This window comes from Pterocles gutturalis, unplaced genomic scaffold (genome assembly GCF_000699245.1).
Source record: "Pterocles gutturalis isolate BGI_N339 unplaced genomic scaffold, ASM69924v1 scaffold19754, whole genome shotgun sequence".
NCBI lineage: Eukaryota > Metazoa > Chordata > Aves > Pterocliformes > Pteroclidae > Pterocles > Pterocles gutturalis.
In genome coordinates this window covers 11,453-26,928 of record NW_010131090.1, presented here as the reverse complement: position 1 = coordinate 26,928, position 15,476 = coordinate 11,453, and the positions used below count along the sequence as shown (strand labels likewise).

Genomic DNA, 15,476 nt, shown 5'->3' with positions numbered 1-15,476 from the left:
CAGCCGTGCTTTTAGGAATGGAGCATTATCTTCTGTGTAACAGCAGCAACCCCTTTTCCTTGAACTACCTCCTCCCCAGCTTTCACAAATATCTAGAGCAGTATGCCCGTTGATTCATCAGAACATGTTGGTTCCACTCTGTGCCCGATAGGACATGGCTTCTGCAGACCAGTGTGGCAGGGAAACTGCCAGCTCTGCCTTCCAGACCATGCCGGCTGCGAGACCTGTGCAAGCTCTTGTGCTCTCAATTATGTATGAATACTCTTTTGCCAAAAAAAAATATATATAGATATAGGGTGCTGAGTTTCTCGGTATCGCGGCAGCTATTTAACCACTGGAGGGAATTGCAAGTGTACTTGTGGCAGCTTGGGTTGTCCTTGTGGTCCATCTGTGTGATCACAGCATCGAAGCAGCAAAGGTAGAGAACAGGCTATGTCATCCTATGTCATGTATGGCCCAAAAGACATCATTAACTAAGGTAAGAACATGTTTATGAGTCTGGACTCCAGCCACATTGACTAGTACAGCCTGCAGACAAGCAGGCTGGCATAGGGGTTTTGGCTCTGTGCAAATGGCAGTAAAGGAAAATAAATGTCACTTGCATTTTTTTTTTTTTCCCTTCAGCTTCTGCTCCAGAACAGCAGCCACAGCCTCGCCCCTATCAAGGTGTCCGTGTCAAAGAGCCAGTGAAGGAGCTATTGAAAAGAAAACGGGGAAACGTTCATAATGCCACGGCAACGGCAGCTACAACGGTAGGAGAAAAAACAAACACAGGCAGAAAATTCTTCCTCAGTAGCTAAATGATTGACCAGCCCTGGCACCAGCTGGCAATGCTTTGGAAACGAAAGAAATCTTTGCATCTCTAAAGCACTTTGAAGGCAAATGGAGATAGCATTAAATAGATCTTTACTGTAGGTACAGTGCCTTTAGGGTGCTGGGCACCTTCAATCCCCATTGACTTGATGGAAAGGTGAAAGTGCTTTGCACTTGACAGGATCTAACTCCCAGGAACAGAAAGTGGCGTGGAAGTTAAACAGCTTGTTCCAGAGCGCAAAAAGAGATCAGCACAGCCATCCTTGGCTATCTGCTGCTTTATTTCAGTCTGCCTCTACCTGTCCTCCCAGGAGGGAGCGGTTTGACTGGCTCCTCTCTGAAGAGGAATTTCCTCTGCAACGCAGGTTTAAATGCTGTTTAAGGTCCCCTTGAGCTGAAGAGGCACATGGACTTTGGCTAGGCCCATGAACAGAGCTGGGGTTCTGGGTACTGCCTGCCAGGCTGAGTTTTCCTGGCCCTTCTGTAGAGGCAGGTGGGAACACTCAGGCATTGACACTGAAGCAGCAGCTGATAATAGCTAATGTGCTCTGTCCCTCAGTGCTTCTCAGAGAGCATTGCATTTCATGCTTATGGTCTTAATCCCTGGATATTTTCTTCTCTCTTCTAGGTTGTTTTGCCCCATCAGCCACTTCCTTCCTACTCACCAATGGGTAATGTTTCCCTGACTAAGTGTTTGTCAGCCCTGCTGCAGGGAAGGCTGTGCTGAACTGGGCTTTAATCCTCTCCTGTTTTTCAGGCCAGCCTTGCATTGATATGGATGTTGCTGCCTCTGCATTGCCTGTCTCAGATGAAGGAGCACTCTGTTCTGGCTGGATCTCCCAACCATCTCCCACATCCTTACAGCCTTTAACTCAGTGGACCACCTACCCCGATTATGTGTCCCACGAAGCAGTCAGCTGTCCATACACAGCAGACATGTATGTTCAGCCTATGTGTCCCAGTTACACCCTGGTTGGACCTTCATCTGTTCTGACTTACACTTCTCAACCGCTGATCACCAATTTCGCAGTAAGTCAAAAATCCCTAGGTATAGATAACAGCGGATTCCCCCCCTTCCAGCAAGAGCCAGAGGGAGTGCCAGATGCAATTGGTATAATTTATTTAATTACTATAATATTGTGTGTCTTTGCGTCCATGCCACATAGTTGTTCCAGCACTGGCCCCGTTTGTGCTGCGCTGGACGTTAGGATGGTTTGAGCAGACAAAAAGTTGTGGTTGCACTGAAATCAGACATACTTCACTGCCATTTCCCCAGCTCCCTGCGCTCTTACAGGCTCTCCAGGTTATTAACACGTGCACTGTTCTTTGCTCTTGTCCTGGGAAATGAGTCACGTCTCACCAAGCCAGCAGCAGAGCTGCCATTGCCCTGAGTTTGTTCAAGTCTATAAACAGTTATTTAGTGTAGGAGAATGTTGTTTGCAGCTCAGGAATAACAGTGGGGAATGTTACATTTACTGTTGTCATCGCTTCCAACTTGAGGAGCTGTTCTTCATCTTGGATTTGGAATACTTGAGGAAGCAGAATTCCGAGTTCACCGAGTGAATGCACATTGAGTCAATAATGACTTAGGACACAGCCCCTCCAGAGATCTGAGCGGTGTCCAGGGGATTCTTCACTACTGAATTTCAAACTTAAAAAAAAGAAAAAAAAAAAAAAAGTAAATGGCATTCCAGAAAACACATCCATCAGGTGAAGCAGGAAAAATGATGTGGCAATCAATTTCTCAAAAATTGCTATTTAAAGATGAAAGAGCAGGGCCAAAATAACATGTACAAAAATCTGTTTGGCTGACCCAAGATGATTTGTTCTTCCTTAGAGAGGGGTAGAGAATTCTGTTTCAGTTGAACTCAAGCAGCTTATTTTGCTTTTAGTGTTTTGGTTCAGCTGCTGAAACTGAGACCCAAAATCAGCAGAAGGCTGCGTCCTGCGGTCTTCACCGGGGAGGAAGGGCTGTGGTTCCAAATGTGGCTCTGCCCTGGCTGACAGGGGCTGCTCAGATGGGCTGAATAAGATGCCTTCAGCCTTGTGGCAGCAAAGCTGTGCCCAGGCATTCAACTTGCAAGAGAGACTGTCAAAGAAGGCAGTTTTCAGCCCAGGGTGTAACTGTCTCATGGGCTTACAGTGAGGGTGGGAGTGGGAACAGAAAGCTGGAGGGAACTTGACGTGAGTGTGAGCCACTGGCAGCAAGCACCTGGGACACCCACAGCCACCGCTCTCGTGGGAAAACTGTCACACTCAGTATAACGCTTTACCCAGAGGGACAGGAAAAGGGATGTTACAAGTGAGACACAGCACCCTTAGCCTGTTGTTTTGTGTCCTCTCCCCACCCACCTGGCCAATTGCTTTATTTTGTGTTATTTCTCTTCTATTTTAACAGCCTCGAAGCACCACCCCCGCTGTAGTGCCTCAGCTGGAGGTGACGGATCAGCAGCCACCTCTCACGTACTTCCCATGGGCACAGCCCCTCTCTGCACTGCCAGCCTCCACTTTGCAGTACCAGCCAGCTTCTTCCACGCTTCCCGCGCCCCAGTTTGTGCCCTTGCCAATCTCCATTCCTGAACCAGCCCCCCAGGAGCTGGAGGATGCCAGACGAGTCATCAGCACACTGCCCATTGAGAAACTGCTTCTAGAAGATGAAGACAATGATACGTATGTTTTAAACCATGCTCTCTCTGTTGAAGGACTTTAAGTTGCACATCTGGGGCCTGATCCTCACCTACTCACTACTCCACCTGGCACCAGAGTGGGTTTTGAGTACAGAGGAAAAGCAGGCTGGGGGGTGGGATGGGAACGCGATTTTGGTGTCCACCTCTGGCACACCGTGACTTGGGTGCTGCGTGAAATTTGCTTTGTCCTGGGGCCCAGCACGAAACTTCTCTGCTGTTACTTTCATCCTCAGACACAGGACATGGTCTCAAATTGGCATACTGTAGTGCACCTGTGGCCAGCTGTAGCATTTGGTGAGGCTGCGCTTGCTTCTAAATATTGGCAAGACCTAGCTCGAGAGGACTGCTTTCCAGAGCTCAGCGTAAATGCCTTGTGTGTGTGTCTTTGCCCTGTGCGTGAAGGAACCTCTACCCACTCCAGGCCACTAGAAAATAATTTTGGGTCCTAAATTGATATTTTTCTTTCCTAAATTGAACTGCTCCTTTGTAAAACAGGAAAATGTAGAGTGTAGTTTTGTTCTACTCGTGCAGGTAGTCTGAAGACAAAAAGTCAATACAGCTGAACTAAACTCCTGTGCAGTCAGGCATCCCTATTTACAGAGCAACACGAAGTAGCCTAGCAAAACATGTGAGCCACACAAAGGTGTAACTCGAAGGTCTCACCTTGTCTGTCATTGGAAGACAGCCATGTGAGTGTGGGACAGTGGTTTGGAGTCATGGTCTTTCAGCTCCAGAATGTTTTTGGATTCTAAAATATCTACCTTCAAGACGGGGGCTGGGTTTGTGGCTGGTTGATAACGCTGCATGTTCTACCAATGGACAGATCCTGGTCCGACTGAAGTCACCAGGAGCTTTGCCTGGGTCAGGACCGCAAGATGTGGCCCAATATCAGGAGCTCATTAAGAAGACAGGGTCTTCCCAAATCTGGACTTCAGCCTAACAAGGAATTCATGGCATTATTAGCCATATATTAGCCAGCAATGCTTTCGTTTGTTCTAGAGCATTTGAGCGTGAAGTTGATGATGTCCTGCTGAGCCAGGGAACCTTAGTGACCTCTCGTGCCTCACTGCTCTGGAAAGTGTCTCTGTGCTCTAGTCACCCAGGCCCACAGGTGCACACATTTTCTTTATAGCCTTCTGATTTGCTTTCCTGCAGACTGAGTAGCTTTACTTTTTCTTCTGATGCAACTGTAAATATTATTGTTGATATTCAGGAGTGCCATGCCAGGGGCAAATATATTTGCAGGAGATATATCCAATTCTCATTCTGTTTATTGTTTTCTTAATAACCAAGGGAGTCTTGGCTGGTGAACAAAATTTCTCTGGGTTTTTCTGCTTTCTAAAGCCCAGGATCCTTAGGTGATTTTATTATTTGCAAGACTAACTGCAAAATAATTTACTGCACTGTTTATTACCTGGTGTCCAGCACTCCAGTTGCCACCCATGCAATATTTCAAGTGACCTTACAGTGTATGCCTGAGTGAGGTTTGCAAGCTCAGGTTGAAAGTCTTGAGGACTTTCAAAGCATATTTTCTTATTTAATATTGACAAATCTGGACATAAAGACATAAGCAATAGATCATGTAAGTGATCATAAAGTTGTTTGAAAATAGCAGGAGTTCAGGCGCATTGAAATTAGTGGCTTATATTTGCAGAAAAACCCAGCAAAGAAATTAATTAGAAGGAGCTTGGTTCACCACTGCTTACTCCAGTTTTCTAAGCGCAAAGACATTCAGTAGGTAAAACTGGGATAATGCAGTTGTGAATCAAGCCTGTGGTTGCTAAGATTGCTTTTAAGTTTCTTTCACTCCAATGTATGTAAATTCTGTGTGTGAATATAAAACAATGATGAACTGTTTCAGAATTTCTTTCTGGGTTGTTCTGGTTAGAAAAAGAAAAAAAAAATTCAATAAAAATCTACAGTAACTTTCATATGCCTGGAGTGTTTATTTTCCTATCTTAAAGGGTAACCCAGCATTGTTTTAACAGTCAATTATTTAAATAACACGTACAGGCTAGAGCCACAGATTAGCTGTTAGATTTTTCTGCTCATTTTGCACATTCAGACGGACTAAGGAGAAATCCCATGATCCAAATATGGCCTGGAGGCACTGTTTACTCAAGCAGTCCTTACTCACAGAAGCACTCCCGCAGTTCAGATGTTAGTTCAATCACTATTATCCTCTATCAGCACCCCTGGGGATGTGTGGGTATGCAGCCTCAGCTAGTGCTGAGCTTGGCTGAAAATCAGACTAGCCATGAAGTTGCATTTCTACTTCCTGCAACTGCAAGGTGTAGCTCTGGAGTACCGAATTACCTGAGGAAAGAAACAACCACCTACCACCTTCTGACTGAAAAGTGTCAAATTCACTGTCCGGAGTGAAACAAACCTAGGGGCTGGTACAACTGCCTGTAGGATGGGCTTCTCCTTTGCAAAGGGGAATGGCAAAGCTGCCTGTGCATGCTCAGCACCCTTGCAAATAGGACCTGGGACAACGGAAGTGGCGAGTAGCTCTGTGTCATTCTCTCCAGCTCCAGCCATAGAGCCAGGCAACCAAAGTGAAGCAGCGAAGTGTTTTCTCTGTCGCTAAGGGCCACGTCACCAGCAAGCCCATAACTGCTGTAGGTTATGACATCTCTTTGTCTTATGCACAAGATAAGGACTCAATCCCTCTCACCAGCGGTTTTGGTAAAGAAGTAGAGCTTAACAGGCTGTTTGCAAACACACCATTTAGAAGAGACTGTTTGTTACCCCCAATGGTGAGATACCACCAAAGCATACGAGGCTGTATCACCCCAACAGGCGATGCATCCTTACGGTATGGCACACTGGGCCATGACACTAGGCTTTGTGGAGGACTTAGATACCTCCCAGCACAAGGGTGAATCTCACCTGAAAGACAGTGCTGAAGCGGAAAGGATGTCAAAGCTCAGGAGTGCTGAGGGCTCTTGAAAGCTGCAGCTATTTTGAGGTAGGAAGCCCTTTGTATGGGAGTGGGTGTTTTCAAGGTCAAGCCCTTTGGGGCTTATGGCATGGTTTTGTGGGACGCTGGGTATGAAACCCCCAAAGTGGCTATGCTACCCTGTAAAAATGTTTGCTCCCAGGGCAGTTCACGGCCAAGCAGTGATCAGTGTCTTTATTTACTGTCTTAGAATTCTACATATTTATGCAGCTAAAGGTATGAGGGCGTATGCATTGGCAGCTGCAGAGCGCATGAAATTGCTGCGAAGACTTGATGCCAAGGAACACAGAGGAAAGGTAATACAGACCGCTTTCTCCTGTAAACAGTGGTGTTTGGGATGGGCATGGGCTTTGCGTGACTGGGAGCAACTGATGCCCTGAAAAATCCAGCTCTGTCTCTCTGTTACTGCACAGGAAGCCTTGGGCATTGATGTGCCTTGTTTAGGTGCCTCTGGCAGGATCCTAAAATTAGGTGGGATGAGGATGAGTTTTTTTCCTCTTTTCAGCCCATGGTTCAAAGAGTGATCTAAGACAACAGTGGTCCAGGAAAATACGTGTATGAGGCCAAAGGTTTTGTGAACAACAGATTTATGCTGGGAGTGCTGCACCTGACACAAACAGTGTTTCAAAAATGCTGGGCTCAGATTATCCTCCGAATTAGGGCTGAAGAACACTAGAGTGAGTTAAGCAGGAGCTGGGACATGCTCCCCATCTCATGATGCCATGGGTCCCAATATGTGGGATTCAAAAATCTGCCTCTGAGCTGTCTTTGGTTCCCGCACCACAATCCTTGGGATTCTCAATACCATTCAGCCCAGACTGCCTTTCCCTCTTCCTTGTTTTATGATAACATCTGCTTCGAGAATCTCACATTTTATCTGCTGTGCTGCTATTTTCAGACTCCTCTGCTGGTGGCTGTCACTGCCAGGCAGCCGGCTATTGTGTATGATTTGATCCAGACAGGAGCAGATGTCAATGCTGTAGACCACAAAGGGCAGTCAGCTTTACATCTTGCTGCAACATATGGGTATGCCCAAGTTCTTCAGGTAGGAAAAGCTTCATGGTTTTAATTGTTAGCGATACAAACAAACAGTAAATTCTTAGTATTGGTGTCTTTAAATAAATGTCTCAGAAGGCAAGATGTCAGTAAGCAATGAAGACTGACCAAAGTCTCCTTTTCCATTGTGTTAGGAATCAACTTCCCAGGTTATTCCTGTTTTAGGACTCTACTTGCAGATGTCATCAGCCTCCTGTTACAAAGGAAGTGGCTTTAGCCTATATATGGGATAAAAGAAATTCTTTCTGCAGATGGCAGCTCTGAATCTGCTGGTGGCAAGCCAAGCAGTGTGGGCTTGCTCTGGATTCAGCCCCCGGTGTCGTACTGATGTCTGTGCTGGGGGTTCCCCAGAGGCTGCAGGCAGTTGTGGGGTGTGAGGAGAGGGAGCAATAATACCAGTGTGAAACCGCCTGCCTGATGTTAGTGTCATCCAGATGGGAGCAAACAATTGTGTCCAGACTCAAGCCAGCTGAAGAGAAAGCAGATGTTACCCTGCAGACAGAGCCGGCACAGGCACAGCCTTCAAAATGAGACACATTTTTCAGATTTTATGCCAAACCAAGATCTTTTGAGAAGATTTTTCCAGGGCGTGAGAGAAACTGGACACTCCTGCATGGCTAAAATCTGCTAGAGCTTTCATGACTTATATGACCAGAACTTTGCTTTCTTATTGCCTCACAGATCTTTTTATAGACAGGGTCTACATCTAAGTTGTGTGCCAGCCGGACTTTAACAGTCCTGAAGAGCAAATCAGCACATTAGAAAAGGCACTGTGGGAAATTTTGGAAAGGACTACATAACAGAGACAAGTATACTGGGATGTCTCTTAAATGCTTAGCTCTTGGCCCTAAAATGGAATGAATAAATTGTGCGCTCCTTGGTTCAGGTCAGGACTGAGTATAGATAGCTTCAGTGCAGGTTCATTGCAGCAGCGCTGATGACTTTGAGGGCAGGGCACAGGGTCCTCTGAGGATGAGGGATGTGTCAGTGGAAGTGCCAGGGGGTACCTGGCACGCTGGCCACCAAGCTCCGGTGTTCATCAGCTCTGCCTTGCACACACCCTGGGTTAAGTCATGAGCAGGCAGTCAGTGGGTAACGCTGCGAGTTCTTTGGAAAACAGGTGCTTCGTTCAGTCCGGAAAAGTATTTTACATCTAGATGATTCCAAAGAAGCCTCCCAGAGTGCCTTGTGCTCGTTTGTGGTTTTGTGTGGTGTTGGGTTTTGTTTTTGTTTTCCCTCCCCGCCCCCCCCCCGGCCCCTTGACATAAAAAGGGAAAATGCACGCAGGCTTGCTTCTCAGTGCAGCCAAAGCCCTGAAATGCTTGACTGTTTGTTTATTTATTTTAGTTGTTTTTTCTAATGGATTAAACATCTAATCTCTAGTCATCAGGCAGCTCAGAGCTACTTGTCAATATTTGATGTGTGTGTATCATATTGTTGTCACAGAAAGAGAAGAAGAGCCCTAACTGTTCTGCAGTCCTTCTTCAGCAGAAGGATTCTGTCCTGTGCCTTGTCTGACTTGAAAAGGTTCTGGATGAGTCACCACACTGTAAAAAATCTTAGCCAAGATGCTGTAATGTGAACAGTTTGCTTTATTCAATCAAGAGCAAAAAATACATTACCTGTAACGATATAGACAAGGAGCTATTTGGATGCATCACATCAGGTCTATAATTTTCTTAAGTTAAAGAGTTTCAAAATTTTTGCTCTCTGCTAAATACAAGCAATGCTTATCTCCAGACCACTATTTCATGCCATGGATAGGCTCCGCATCCTCATTTGAGCAGCCATTGCAACAAGCTGTGGTTTTAACCTGTCACACTGCTGCACATCTGTTGCACATTAAAAAGTAAATAAATCTAGTCTGACAATTTCCAGTGTCAGCAAACTTTTAGGTAATAAAGTTTGGCTGTACATGTCAAGGAAAGATTTTCATTTATCCTTGCCAAGAATAACTCAGAATAAATATGAACTGGTGTCTTTACCCAATCTGGGGTGAAAACAAGGAGGCTGGCACTCTTGAGCTGGAGGCAGTGACTTAATCATACCGCTCTGAACTGAGAATCTAATAGGATATTACACTTAGGTGGGGTTTAGGAAACTAGGGAACACGATCGTCTTGTGTAACCCTGAATGTCCCTGCTGGGAAATAGATTCACAGCACTGAAATCTAGTGTTAAATAAGGGCGTAGTTTGTAGTTAAATGATAATTATCTGATTGTTTAAGATTTTTTTAGTTTTGACTGACTTTGACTTTTGATAGTTAAATGATAATTATCTGATTGTTTAATATTTTTTTAGTTTTGATTGACTTTGACTTTTGTTTTCTGCTGAACTAAAATTTTCCGTTTCTCTGTTGCTTCTAGGTTATACTGTCACTGGGTTTCCCTCTTGATTTAGAAATGAAGGATTTTGAAGGTAAAACCCTTTGGACAAAACTTACCTAGTGGTATTTAAAAAATGAAAACCTGTATTGGCCGTTTCATTGACTGATGCCCTTTGGCATTTGGTGGTGCACTAGGAGGCCAGAGTGGCCCCAGAAACTGCCTGGGGGAGGGTGGTTGCTGTGTGCTCAAATGCCACAGAATTCAATGGTGCTGGTGATTCAGCGGTGACTGAATGCACTGGAACCGAGCACACGCTGGAGTGTCCCATAAAGTGTCTGAACAGCCAATATGGTACCTTTGAAACTAGAGGAGGGTTGTGCCTTAGCAGCGCTTGCAGAGATGCATACGCTCTCCCTGCCTGCCCTCGCTTCCTACATCAGTATCTTCGCTGGGACTGCTGTTATTTCCCTCCTGTACTTTTGTTTCCCAGGCCATACCCCACTCCACTGTGCTGTCCTGGCACACAATGCCCTGCTCCGGGAGCAGGCTTGCCAGACCTTGACAGAGGAGCAGCAGAAAGATCTCCAGCACCAGAGCGAAGAGCTGGAATCCTGCATCCACCTCCTGGTGCAGACGGGAGCCTCCATCTACAGCCGGGTAAGGGATCATCGCCTCCGTTATCTGAACGCTTTCTGTTTGTGTGGGAGCTCTCGCCTGCCCTGCCTGACGCTTGCGTGGTGCTCAAACCGTACAACTGGAGAAGGAATGAACTATGGACAGAAGGACCAAGCCTTGATGCCCTTTCATATGACTGGTTGCAGGGTTAGTTGCTGCCTTTTTGCAGCTATTTTCTTGCAGCCTGAAGCAAACACTGGCCAGTAAGAGGGCCACTGAAGGGAAGGAGCTGCTCCAGCAGAGCTGGCCTGGACTTCTCTCCAGTGGGTTTATATAATGTCTTCAGGTTGTTTTGCAGAACATTTCTTATTTTGGTTTTGGTTTTTTTTGTTTTTTTTGGTTTTTTTTTGCTTTTTTTTTTCTGTTTTCAAATAGGATGTGAAAAGCAACAAGACAGTTCTTCATTATACAGTCCAGGATGGGAACATCTTCCTGCTCAGATACTTCTTGGAGCTGAATGCTCTCAAGTCCAAGGACTTTGTCAACAATAAGGTGAGTCAGGCTCTGCATGGACAGGTTTTGTGCACACATCCACAGGCAGAGGAGGTACCCAGAGCAGTGTGAGCCCTGTGCTGGGGTGGAAGGCTGCATGCGTTAGGAGGTCTGTGGGGTCCTGCAGAAACCAGTTATTCTTTTCCCACACATTTTTTTTTTTTTTTGGGGGGAAAAAGCCCCAGGTTTTTTCTTTGAACTTTTTTTTTTTTTTTTAACCTGCAACTGCATTTTGTGGTAAATAGACACTTCACCTGGAAAGCAGGCAGAAGCTGACAGAGACAACCAGGGAAGAGGAAGGACGTGGGAAGCAGTGATTTGAGGAGGAACATGAGCTTTATTACATTAGGCTGAAGACTGAGGAAACAGACCTGCAACGATGCGATGGTTTGCTGCTGGCAGCAATGAAATACTGAAAGGTGGCAATTTAGGGCAGCCCCATATGAAGTAATCTCTCCTGCCAAACATGCCACCCATAGGAAGGACAAAGCTCCTATTTCAGTTAAGGGAGATGGTGACTCCCCGCCCTAATTGTTATTTGCAAGTCTTCTGGCTCTCTTTGTGCCTGGGCACAAGCTCGTTATTGTGATGGCTGCCTGTAAGTTTGAGCCTGAAAATCAAAATGTTCCCAGGGCCCAGCAAGCCCTAGGAGCTGCCAGGAGCAATAACAGAAGACAGAAATGTGCTACAGACAGTGAACCGGTGGCTGATATTGCCAGGCAGGTGAGGTATGGGGAAACAAGCTCTTCGAAGCAGGGCAGCAACCTTGCTGAGCATGCGGGAGCCTAGGCACTGTGTCAAGTAGACCACCTCTGACTCCAGGGGCTCAGTACCCTGCTTTGGGCACTCTACAACCCTGCTTCCTGAGCTGAAGTTTTGCTAGCATTGGTTGCTCAGTGCAGGGTTTCTGGAGGCACAGTCATTCCTAGGTTGTATAAAGCAAGCTAGAAACCTTCTCATTGCTGCTGATGTGTTACCCAGCCCCTTGTTGCCCCATACTTCACCTCGGAGCAGATAGCAAGCAGTGACACTGTCTTGAAGATGTATCAGCTTCACCCATCTTCCTAAGCAAAAATCCCGACCTTCCTGTGCCTTAGCTGAGACATCGCTCTGCACCATCAGCCGGAGCTTTGGCTCTTGACCAGCCGCCCCCTCCCAGCAGGACTAAGGGGGTGATTCTGGGTGCTTCTGCAGGGGGGTACCCTAGGAAAGGACAGAGGGAGGGGAGGATAAAACTTGGGCTCCCTGTTTTGGGAGGGTCAGTGCATTAGCTTTTCATTTCAACAGTTTCAGACTCTCAGCCTTGCTTGTGCTCCTTAGAGCAGCCACATGCTTGTGTCCATCAGAAAGGGATTGAATGTTTTCTGTCAACTCGGTTGCTCACTTGGGAAGCAGATACTGGGCAGCTTCACAGTTTTTCCCCCCTACAGATTTCTGTTGGGCTGGAGGAAGCATGTTTTGCTTTGTGTATGTGGGTAATAACACCGAGTTTCTGTTTTTCTGTACAGTGAAGAGCCTTATGCTGCTACTTCACTACATTCTTTCTGTATCTTTTAAGACCCATTAGGCAGGTGCTAGCTTGTCCGTGGGAGTCTGGTTTTGTCTCTTGATCACAATCCTCTGAGAGCTTCCTGCTGTGATAGGATCACTTGGAGTCTTCAGTCTTGTTGGTGAGCTGTCTGGGACAGTGAGAAATAGGATCTGATACCCATCCTGCCTTTGTAGCTCTTCCAAGTATGAAGAAGACAAGAAAATGGGGATGCTGGAGTCCATGTTTTGTTCTTCCCTGGCTCACCACTGCTTGCTGTGGTTGTCTCATTCTAAATCCTTTTCCTTGTGGATTTCACAATGAGGATAGCATTGAGGTCTGTGAGGTATTTTCCACCTGAAGGATTCCTAGAGCCCACATATTGGTGCTCTGGACCATTGTTCTCACATAAGCCCTATTAAAGTCAGCGAGATCTTTCAAGATCAGGCATTGTCAGATTGCCCTATTTTCTTAGCCCCATGCCTGGATTTGGAAGCTATCAAGTCCTCCTGCCAGAGAGATGGAGCAAATGAGTGCTGATGTTTCCATTTTAATGAGAAATCCTATAAAGATCTTGTAACTGTCCTTTGACTCTATGGGATGATAAAATTGACAAGGACCTGCTTGTTCAGGGCTTGTAAAAAAATGCCTTGTCTGAGAACAGCTGTTAAGACTTTGCTGTTTTGTTTTGTGCTTCAATGTCCCTTATGTCTCAGTGGTAAATAGAACCTGAAAATCACATGTATTCCTTGTAACAACTGGAATACTAATATGCGTTGCAATTTGTGTCCAACCATTCCAAGTTCGTGACAAACGTATGATTGCTTCCGAGAGAAAAAAATACACAGCTGCCTAAATGAGACTTCTTGCAGACTAAAAATACCTTGCTTTATGCATCTGCTTATTAGGTTTTTCTTATTTAAAACCGTTACCAGTCATACCTGACTAGGCAGGGGCACAGATTTCTACACGGTCTGGTGATACCAGAGGTTTTCTGCAACAAATCGTGGCATGCTCCCTCCTGCGCCCTCCCGTGGCTTCACTACAAATTTCTGTCGTTTCTTTGCAAATCCTGGTGCTGAAAAAGCTGGAGCCACTATATGCTTAAGTATGCCCTTGACCTCAAGACTCTGCTTAATGACAGTGCCACAAAAATAAATCCACTACCTCCCGCACCCTGGGAAGGAACCAGGAGAAGGTTTGGAGCCCGGCATGACATGGTCTTTATCCTTCTCTCTTTAAATAACTCATCAGGTCTCTGCTTACTTGAGAGTACGATTTAGCAAGGGATTGCAAAATGATTGGGAATGTTGCTGATACGGGAATATTTGTTAGCTGTACCCAAAGCACCAAAGCCCCCCTGTTTGTAGTGCTCTATCAGAGAGAAAAATCTAAATCCACGAAACTCCTGCATGTGCAGCCATACATGGGAGAAACAGAGCGGGGATGCTCCCTCACCTCCTGTAAGTAATCTCTTCTTGAGTTCTCATTTCACAGGTCTCAATTTCTAGGACAATTGTGAGTAGGACGTGGCATGGTTTATCAGGATGTTTCTCTTTTTTTTTTTTCCCCCCTTCCACTGCATTAGGCACATGGCAACACAGCTTTGCACATGGCAGCTGCATTGCCTCATGACAAGAACCAGAAAGAAATCATCCAGTTGCTCCTTGACCACGGGGCAGACCCGAGCATCCGAAACTTAGACAACGATCAGCCGATCCACATGGCTCCTTCTGGAAAAGCTGGGGATCAGGTAGCTGGCCCACATTGCTGCTGCTTCCTAAGACACCTGTGCACACCACAGCTCTCGGTCCTTCCGAGGGGAACAGCGAGGACAGGTCGTATGACGTGGGTCTGACGTTGCGGTAGTGTAGGCTTGGGGGTTCCCCACTTCGGTAAATCTGTAATTGAGGAGCACAAACCAGCCTTAGCTGGTACTCCACATACATCTGGGGAGGTATCAACGTGTAGTGCTTTCATAATGGCAGCAGATCTCAAGAGATGATCAGGTTTCATGCCTGCAGATATGAAAAAGCTCCTGGAGCTCATTGTAGTCTCCGATATGTTTATGTATTTACACTTACACATGTATATAAGTGCACGTATGTATGTGTTGGGGTGTCCGCATGTACAGTTTCAGATGGTGTGTTATGAACTTCTACATTTTTTGGCAGGTTAGGCATTTGCTGAAGAAAGGGAAAGTTGCATCTGCATTCATCTCCTGTCGCCAAAGTGCCAGATCCTAGGTCGCCTGCAATTTCTGGAATGGCTTCACCAGCTTGCTGATTGCACAAGGCCTCTTATAAAAACTGTGAGGATGGTTAACCAACACATCCCTGCTCCTAGAGTCTTTAAACCAGTGTGGAATCAAAGTGCTTCTCAACCTGTGGACCACGAGAAGCATGTAAGATATCAGAAGATGAGCTTTCAAATGGTTGAACAGAGAACACTGATAAACCTCAAGTATTGCTTGCAAGCAAGGAGGCAAGCAAAGCGAACGGCTCTTACATAAATAAGCAAATGTTCAAAGTACAGCCAACCTTGGATTTGGTGGCAACCGAAACCCATGGTGGTGAAAGAACACAAGATGGTAGTTTGAATGCTTGAACTGTACCTCTTGTTAGGTCCTGTACAGAGGTACTAGTGGAAATGTTGAAGCCTTTGTGATGTGCAATTACCTCTGTTGTTCCTGCTAACCTGGGAATGGGGAGGGAAAAGATTGGATGGAAGGGGTCAAGCCAGCCTGAGGAGCCTTCTGTGGCTGTATTTCACCCAAGTGAACGGACATCTGAACGCAAGAGCTCCGAGTGAGGGCTCCTGCAGGCTGCTACTACCCCATTTCTTAGCACTTTGTGGAAGAAAGCTGAAGCAGCTGTCCTTTGCCACGGTCTCTCACCCCATCCCAAGAAAAGAAAACAGATGTTTGTAAGAGCAAG

The 15,476-nt window shown here is 46.1% G+C and overlaps 2 protein-coding genes across 2 annotated transcripts; both read left to right on the top strand.

The window, feature by feature from the left end:
- Nucleotides 1–614: 614 nt before the first annotated feature.
- Nucleotides 615–3,523, top strand: POU2AF1 (POU class 2 associating factor 1; the record flags this gene model as incomplete). Its single annotated transcript, XM_010080480.1, has 4 exons — nt 615–752; nt 1,442–1,484; nt 1,571–1,842; nt 3,212–3,523. Coding segments are annotated over 4 exons (765 nt in total), but the record flags the coding sequence as incomplete, so codon positions are not given.
- A 3,009-nt stretch (nt 3,524–6,532) lies between these two features.
- On the top strand, nt 6,533–14,786 carry NFKBID (nuclear factor of kappa light polypeptide gene enhancer in B-cells inhibitor, delta). Its single transcript, XM_010080482.1, is given in 8 exon segments — nt 6,533–6,613; nt 6,615–6,758; nt 7,361–7,507; nt 9,885–9,936; nt 10,336–10,502; nt 10,896–11,012; nt 14,129–14,293; nt 14,715–14,786. Coding segments are annotated over 8 exon segments (945 nt in total).
- Nucleotides 14,787–15,476: the final 690 nt, after the last annotated feature.